Source organism: Myotis brandtii, unplaced genomic scaffold (genome assembly GCF_000412655.1).
Source record: "Myotis brandtii unplaced genomic scaffold, ASM41265v1 scaffold363, whole genome shotgun sequence".
NCBI classification, from domain to species: domain Eukaryota; kingdom Metazoa; phylum Chordata; class Mammalia; order Chiroptera; family Vespertilionidae; genus Myotis; species Myotis brandtii.
The window spans coordinates 4,983,062-4,992,418 of record NW_005363938.1 but is presented as its reverse complement, the minus strand read 5'-3'; the positions used below and the strand labels follow the sequence as shown (position 1 = coordinate 4,992,418).

Sequence of the window (9,357 nt, the reverse complement as noted above, 5' to 3'; positions counted from 1 at the left end):
CACGAAGATTCGTGCAAGAATAGGCCTTCCTTCCCCTGGCTGCCAGCACTGCCTTCGCTCTGGCCTGGAGCCGCCTTTCCGCCTTCACTCTGGCCAGAGCTGCCTTCCGCCTCTTGCCTTGTCACGTCAATTTGCATATTCCTTCTTATTGGCTGTAGGCACCGCATGTTTGTTGCGAAGTTACAGTCAATTTGCATATTCCATCTTTATTAGGATGGTTAAAACTGATATCAACATAGTAAAGTACCCATCAGGATTTATTTTAATTTTAGCGGAAACAGCAATAACAAACCTAACCTAGGTTGTGACATTCTCCCAGGCAACATTCGTCTACAAAAAGTTGCCAAATGTGAAGACAAACCAAGTGACACTTCCAATTACACTTATACTAGCATTAATTAAATGCCATTTGAGCAATCCCCAAGCAGTCAAGCGAGTCTACCTCTATAGCATCAGTAAATCAGTATATGGCCTTCAGTAAGATTACAACTGGATGTATCAAATTACATTTTCCCTAACACAGTGGTCGGCAAACTCATTAGTCAACAGAGCCAAATATCAACAGTACAATGATTGAAATTTCTTTTGAGAGCCAAATTTTTTAAACTTAAATTATATAGGTAGGTACATTGTTATTAACTTAATTAGGGTACTCATTAGCTGCCCTTTGCTAAAAACGTCCTCATTTTATAATAATAAAGCCACCAACACAAAATAATTACAATTCTTAAATTGATGACAAAAATACCTGTAGGATTTGCAGCTGGTTGGAAAAATCCGGGTAACTTTATGCTTCGAGTAGGTACTTTTGTCACCCATGCGCAATTTGCGGACGCGACTAGCACTAACCACTGCACATGAGACTGCTGACTGACTGGCTCACTCAACTCATGCATGAATCGCGCGCACCTCCCCTGCACTGTGTATCTGTGTTATGAGTGTTCACACCATTATGTGCTTAGATTAAGGATTAAAAGGCACTGTCCTAATAATTTTTTTAAATTGACCAAAATGTAAAATCTAGAAGGCAAGTTTGTAAGCAACAGAAGTTCTCCTTGATAAAAAAAGACAAACATATTTGGAAATAAGATCCCACTTTCTAATTTCTTGAAGATCCCTTCTTATCTATATAGTTAATAAAACTCCATGCTGATGATGATGTGGGCTTTAAAATAACAAATGTTTACAGTTGTTAAAAACTGTAATAAGCTAATTTCATAGGAATATAAACGAAGCTATTCTCTAGCTTCTTTACACAAACATTTTGCAAATATACTTTCCAAAATACCTGATTCATTGCTGAAGTAGTCTAAGTGAAACTGGTAGCCTCATCTGAATCAATAACTATCTGAAAGGGAGATAAAGACAAAAAATTCTGTATACTGACCTTTCTCACTGGGACAAAAAGTCATAACCAAAGAAAAGGATGTGAAGAGCCCAAAGGGGTTATTCCCCTGGATAAGGTTCAGCCAGCCTGAAAGAACTTAGAATGTACCATACCTCCATATGTAATACTTTCAACAACAAAGATTTTTTTAAAAAAAGAACATACTATACCTCTGCCATTCCCGGTGACTTAATCTCCTTGATTTTGAAGAAATAGCCCAAGGTCAGGAAAGCTATTGCCATGGCGCTTACACTGATCATAAAGACCACCAGGGGAGGCCGACTGCTGATGTACAGCTTCAGGTTCTCCAGGGGGTTGATGTTGAACATTATTCTGATCGTCCACCTGAAAGGAATTAATCAGAAGATACTGACTTGCCAAAAGAAAACCTATGATTTTCACTTTTTCCTTTCACGGTGTTGGGGGGGAGGGGGGGGTCACTGGTTACTGAACTTGAGAAATATTTGATCTGAAATTTTCAAGACTAGCAAGAAAAAACACATTAACTGTCATTTCCAAATGGTAACCTCTTGAAAGATAGGCATTCCCTTTCAGTTTAATCTTCTAATTATTCTATAAAGAATATTTGTTACTTCCATGTTACTTAAGGAACTATTTAAGTAGGTTAATAATATGACACAAATACATGCCAACACATTACAAAACTAAATTGAGGATGCTCTCATTTCCTACCACTGAAAGCTGAATACCATCTACTCAACACTGTACTGTTTACTGCTATACTCTTGTCCATTCCAGCACCAGGCATAGAGAGGCACTCAATAAATACCAAATTTCAACCTTATTTTAAATTGCATCTACTTGAAACCAAACTTTAACCCCCGCCCCCAATATATGAAGCTTTTATTCCATCTGTAAAATATTGCAAATAAGTGTGACAATTCATTAGGTATCTTGCTGTTTCTATAGCTGGACAACTTAGATATTCATCAGCCTGTTGAACTATTCCTTTTTCAGAAACATAGATACCATCCAAAAATTTTCTGATATCCTTGTTAACTGTTGTGACTTGCTGAATCAAAGCAGCTGATTTTGATACAAGTTCAATGTCATTTCCTTCAAGAATTAACTCATCTTTCCGGGCTTGAGATACTGAACAAGCAATGCCTTACCTCATCCAAATTCTGCAGATGTATTTTTTCGCCCCCAAAATTTCTGATTTCAACAAGAGAATCATTCTCCTGAATAATGACACTGATGGGAAAGCGAGCGTACACCGACCTTATCTTGTAACGGAAGCCCAGTAGAACACCCTTGATCATGTTCTGTACATGACTGCAGACTGTGCAAACTGTGGCCAGTTACTTTCTATTGCCTCACCATTTGTCAACCTAGAGCAGTGGTTCTCAACCTTGGCTGCACATTAGAATCACCTGGGAATCTTTTTAAAATCCTGATTTCTGGGCCTCATCCTCTGGAAATTCTGTTTCTTTGTTATGGGGTGGAGCCAAAACATTAGTAACAAAGAAACAGAATTTCTGAAGGATGAGGCCCAGAAATCAGGATTTTAAAAAAGATTCCCAGGTGATTCTAATGTGCAGCCAAGGTTGAGAACCACTGACCTAGAGCCTCTTCTTTTTCTTTCCCAGGAGACAGAGTTCTACATTGATGTGATTGAAGTCCCTCTGAAGGGTGCCCATGGGGCCTTCAGAGTGATGTCCACATATTCTGGGATGTTAACAGTTGATCGCTGAAAATGGTCTTCATCCTCACAGTATATAAGAGCAAACCAAACTTCTTTATCAACCATTTAGATGTCTTTCTAGGTGAACTGCCTAAATCTTTACTATAAGATGTCTGTCGATTTCTTGTTAATGTTTAGCCGTTCCTTTTATATTCTGGAAACTGAGCCTTTACCAACTTTATATGTTATACTACTCATCTGTGGATTTTCTTTAATATGGTTCATGGTATCTTTTGCCATATGAAAGGGTCTTGATTTTTTTTAAACAGTTTATAAGATCTAATTCACCTACCATACAATTCACACATTTAAAGTACACAATTTAATTAACAGAATTGGGCAAACCATCACTATACTAAACTTTTGCACATTTTCATCATTTCATAAAAAAAAACCAGTGCTCGCTTCAGCAGCACATATACTAAAATTGGAATGATACAGAGAAGATTAGCATGGCCCCTGCGCAAGGATGACATGCAAATTCGTGAAGCGTTCCATATTTTAAAAAAAACAAAAAAAAAAGAACCCCATACCTTGTAGCAAATAACCCCTTATTTCTCCTAGCTCTCAAGCAACCACTAATGTACTTTCTGTCTCTATAGATTCACCTATTCTGAACATTTCAAGTAAATGAAATCATATAATGTGATCTTTTGGCTAACCTCTTTCACTTAGCATTATGTTTTCAAGATTCATCCATGTAGCACATATCAGTACTTCATTCTTATCTATTGCCAAAACTATTCCATTGTATGAAGTATTTTATTTATTCATAAATATTTTGTTTATCCGTATCAAAATTTGGGGGCTACAGCAAAAGTAGTAATAAGAGGGAAGCTTTAAAGCGTTACAGGCCTACCTTAAGAAACAAAAATCACAAATAAATAACCTAGCATTTCACCTTAAAGAACTAGAAAAAGAAGAACAAATGAAGCCCAATGTCAGTAAAAAAAAAAAATTACAGCAGAATTAAACTACATAGAGAACAAAACAATAGAAAAATTAATGCAACAAAGAGCTAGTTCTTTAAGAGGATTAATAAAATTGACAAACCTCTGACTAGACTCACTAAAGAAAAAAAAGACACAAAATCAGAAATGAAAGAGAAGTTACAACAGACACCACAGAAATAAAAAGGACTACACAAGATACTATGAAGGCCATGCACCACCAAATTTGATAACCTAGAAGAAATGGACACGTTCTTTGAAATATATAACTTTCTAGAATGAACCATGAAGAACTGGAAAATCTAAATAGACCAATTGACAGTAAAGAAATTGAAACATTCATTAAAGCATGTCAAAAAGTAAAAGTCCAAGACCATGTGGCTCCCACCAAAATTTAATACCTATCCTTCCCAAGCTCTTCCAAATAATTGAAGAGCAATACTTTCTAACCCATTTCATGAGGCCAATATTACCAATAGCAAAACTGGCAAGGAACACACACACACACACACACACACACACACACACACACACACACTACAGACCCATATCTCTGATGAATGTAGATGCAAAGTCCTAAACAAAACACTATCAAACAGAACACAACAATACATTAAAAAGATAATACATCATGATCAACCACAATAACAAAATAAAGGATAAAAATCACATGATCATATCAATAGATGCAGAAAAAGCATCTGACAAGATATAACATCCACTTATAGCTAAAAAACTCAATAAACTGGTATAGAAGGAAGGTACTTGACCATAATAAAAGCCATATATGATAAATCCTCAGCTAATATATTCAATGGCAAAAAAAACAACTGAAAGCTTTTCCTCTAAGATCAGGAACAAACAAGGATGCATACTCTCATCATTGTTATTCAACATATAGTACTGGAAGTCCTAGACAAAGCAATCAAGCAAGAGAAACAAATTTTTTTAAATGCATCTAAATGAAGAAGTAAAATTGTCACTTTTTGCAGATGACATGATTCCCTAAATAGAAAACTCCAAAGACTCCACCAAAAAAAAACTATTAGAAACAATAAAGAGATGGTTTGGACATATAGAGAGGATGAACAAAAGGAGATAGATGAAATAAGTATACAAGACCAGTGTGGATGGGAGAGTTGGAAGGGGTCGACCTCAGCGAACGTACCTCAATCAGAGTGAGGACATTTTTAGTAAAGGCCAGCTTAGGAGTTCCCTAATTAAGTTAATAACAATGTACCTACCTATATAGTTTAAGTTTTAAAAATTTGGCTCTCAAAAGAAATTTCAATCGTTGTACTGTTGATATTTGGCTCTGTTGACTAATGAGTTTGCCGACCACTGGACTAGACTAACAATAAAATTTCAGAAACATAAATGAAAAAACAATTACATTTGCAATTTCAACAAAAAAAAGAATAAAATATCTAGGAATAAACAAAGGATGTGAAGGACCAATACACTGAAAAGTACAAAACACTGTTGAGAGAAACACTGAAGAAGACAACACAAAGAGCCCTGATTGGTTTGGCTCAGTAGATAGAGTGTCAGCCTGCGGACTGAAAGGTCCCAGGTTCGATTACGGTCAAGGGCATGTACCTTGGTTGCGGGCACATCCCCAGTAGGGGGTGTGTAGGAGGCAGCTGATCGATGTTTCTCTCTCATTGATGCTTCTCACTATCCCTCTCCCTTCCTCTCTGTAAAAAATCAATAAAATATATTTAATAAATTAAAAAGAAAAAAAGACACAAAGAAATGGAAAGATACTGTGTTCACTGACTGGATGAATCCACATAATGAAAATAGCCATATTACCAAGAGCAATCTACAGATTTAATGCAATCCCCATCAAATCCCAATAGCATTTTCAAAGATATACAACAAAAAATCATCAAATTTGTACAGAACCACAAAAGACCCTGACTAGCCAAAGCAATCGTGAGAAAAAGAGCAAAGCCAGAGGCATCACAATTTTTGATTTTACGTTATACTACAAAGCTACAATAATGAAAACAGTATGGTATTAGCAGAAAAACAGACACACAGACCAATGGAACAGAACTGAGAGAACCCAGAAATAAACTCACATGTATATAGACAACTAATTTTTCAAAAAGGAACCTAAAACATACAATGAAGAAAGCTGCTTCAATAAATGGTGTTGGGAAAATTGCAAAGCCACGTGCAAAAGAATGAAATTAGACTACTATTTGACACCATATACAAAAATTAACTCAAAATGGATCAAAGACCTAAATATAAGACCTGAAACAATAACATTCATATAAAAAAATCACTAAACTTATGGATCTTTATCTCAGAGGATATTATGAATTTGACACCAAAGGCAAGGGAAGTAAAAGCCAAAATAAATGACTGGAACTATAACAAACTAAAAAGCTTCTACACAGCAAAATAAACTATCAACAAAACAAAAAGGAAACTAACTGAACAGGAGAAGGTATTTGCAAACATTACTTCTAATAAGCACCTAATATCCAAAATCTATATATATAAAAGGCTAAGTGATCAGCCGACTGGCTGACCAGCCGGTAGCTATGATGCACACTGACCACCAGGTGGCAGACGCTCAACACAAGAGCTGCCGAGCTGCAGTGACTTGGCATTGGTGGTTCTCGGGTGACGCACCCCGGAACCAGAGAGAAGAGAGCCCAATTCCAGAGTGTGTCACCCGAGAACCGCCCTCTCGCAATCCAGGACCCCTCAGGGGATGTCGGAGAGCCGGTTTCAGCCCGATCCCCACAGGCCAGACCGAGGGACTCATCTGCTGGAGGGACCCCCCGCTCACTCCACAGACGCCCTTAGAGCCACGGCGCTGCCCCAGGTGCAACCGGCCAGGAGGGACCGCAGGAGGTTGGCTCCAGGGCATGTCCAACCCATCTCACCTAGTCCCACCCCTCCAGCCACCTTCTAATTAATTTTCTTCCAATGTGCACGGATCCGTGCACTAGGGCACTAGTATATAAATAATATCCATAAAGAACTCATACAACTAAACAATAAAACAAATAATCCAATTTAAAAGTGGGCAGAGGGCTTTTCTGTGCCAATAGGGCTCTTGCAAACATGGTGAACATTCCTAAAACCCACTAGACTTTCTGTAAGAGGTATGGCAAGCATCAACCTGACAAAGTAATACAATACAAGAAGGGCAAGGATTCTCTCTCTGTATGCTCAGAGAAAACAGAGTTATGACAGGAAACAGAGTGGCTCTGGTGGGCAGACTAAGCCAGTTTTCAGCAAAAAGGATAAAACTGCTGAGGGTTGAATGCATTAAGCCCAACTGCAGATTTAAGAGAATGCTGGCTATTAAGAGATGCAAACATTTTGAACTGGGAGGAGATAGGAAGAGAAAGGGTCAAGTGGTCTAGTCCTAAGCTTCATATTTTGTTTTATTATGTGACAACAAAATCTATGTGCACTTAAAAAAAAGGGGGGACAGAGGACCTAGAAGACATACAACAGATATATGAAAGGTTGCTCAACTTCACTTGCTATAAGGGAAATGCAAATTTAAAAAATGAAATATCACCTCACAACTGTTAGAATGCCTACTATCAATAAGACAATAAGAAGTGTTGGAAAGGCTATGGGGAAAAAAGAAACCCTCTTATATTGTTGTTCCTAAAAAATTAGGACTGGAATTATCATATCCCCCAACAATCCCTCTTCTGGGTATCTACCTGAAAATTTTAAAAACACTTATTTGTAAAGATATATGTACCCCTATGTTCACTGTAGCATTATTCGTGGTAGCTAAGACATGAAACAACCTAAGTGTTCTTTGATGGTTAATAGCATAAAAATGTGATACATATATATAATGGAATACTACTCAGCCATTAGAAAGGATGAAATAATGTCATTTTGTGACAATATGGCTGGGTCTTGAGAGTATCATGCTAAGCAAAGTAAGACAGAAAAGGACAAGAACCATATAATTTCATTTATATGTGGGATATAAAACAGAAAGCAACAAATTCTTAGTCACAGACAACTAACAGTATGGTGGTTACCAGAGGAGAAGAGTGTGGGAAGCCTGAAGAGGGTAAAAGGGGTTAAATATATGGTGATGGAAGGAGACTAGGCTTGAAGTGGTGAGCACACAATGCAATATACAGATGATGTATTACAGAATTGTACACTTGAAACTTACATAATGTTATTAACCAATGCATCCCAATAAATTTTTTAAAAGAAAAAAATTATAACTACATGTGATGACGGATGTTAATTAGACTCCCTGTGATGATCATTCTGCAATATATACAAATATCAAATCATTATTTGTACACCTGAAATTAGTATGTCAATTATAGCTCAATTAAGAGATATTTAAGAAAACAAATCATGAGCAATGACAAGATTAAGTGAACACTAAAAGTTCATTATGAAATCATATTATAACAATCAAACTCAATTTAAAGAGTGAGAGCTGTTTCAAAAAACAGGACCTCTAACCAAATAGCAAAGTTCAATTGGCAAATGACAGCACTTTGTACACTATCATCACCAAAGGTTGTCATGTAGCCCCAGGACTACACTTAGGTATGTAATTATACTAGGTGTACCGATTAATAACTCGGACTTTTTTTAATAGATGGAGTTACACATATGTTGATATATACGCGATTTGATATGTATGCTATTTTGTTGTATTAACAAGCATCAAAAATTTATATGTCAAATTTGTTGAAGGTGTTAACATCATAGAAATTTTTACACTTAAAAATGTCAAATTTCATGCCAAAAAAAAGAGCATTTGCAGGAAGTTTTAATTCATTACTTTATTCTGAGGAAAAGTGCTGTTGAAAGTTATCGTATACTTCGGGAAGCTTATGGTGAACATGCTCCATCTCAAGATACTTGTGAACGCTGGCTTCAACGCTTTAAAAGTGATGATTTCGATGTGAAAGACAAAGAACATCCAGGTCAACCGAAAAAGTTTGAAGACCAACAATTACAAGCATTATTGGATGAAGATGCGTGTCAAACTCAAAAACAACTTGCAGAAAGATTAAACGTTGCTCAGCAAATAATTTCCGATCATTTACAAGCAATGGGAAAGATTTTAAAGGAAGGAAAATGGGTGCCACATCAACTGAACGAAAGACAAATGGAAAACCGAAAAGTCATCAGTAAAATGTTGGCACGAAAGAAAAGTCTTTTTTACATCGAATTGTGACTGGCAATGAAAAGTGGATTTATTTTGAGAATCCCAAATGCACAAAATCATGGGTTGATCCAGCTCAACCATCAACATCGACTGCAAGGCCAAATCGCTTCGGAAAGAA

The 9,357-nt window shown here is 36.8% G+C and overlaps 1 protein-coding gene and 1 long non-coding RNA gene across 3 annotated transcripts in view; one reads left to right on the top strand and one right to left on the bottom strand.

Annotated features, from left to right (window-relative positions):
• The window catches only part of TMEM248 (transmembrane protein 248), a 21,366-nt gene that overhangs the window by 8,675 nt on the left and 3,334 nt on the right, over nucleotides 1-9,357 (bottom strand). For both annotated transcript variants that reach the window (XM_005872039.2, XM_014544447.1), the window contains one exon: nucleotides 1,558-1,732. In XM_005872039.2, the coding sequence (XP_005872101.1) occupies nucleotides 1,558-1,716 (159 nt within the window). In that variant the 5' untranslated portion in view covers nucleotides 1,717-1,732. Of the gene's footprint in view, nucleotides 1-1,557; nucleotides 1,733-9,357 lie in introns of those variants that run through there.
• Nucleotides 7,077-9,357, top strand: part of LOC106727099 — a 14,403-nt gene continuing 12,122 nt past the window's right edge. Inside the window, exon 1 of the long non-coding RNA XR_001363258.1 lies at nucleotides 7,077-7,087. This is a non-coding gene — a long non-coding RNA (uncharacterized LOC106727099). The remainder of the gene's footprint in view (nucleotides 7,088-9,357) is intronic.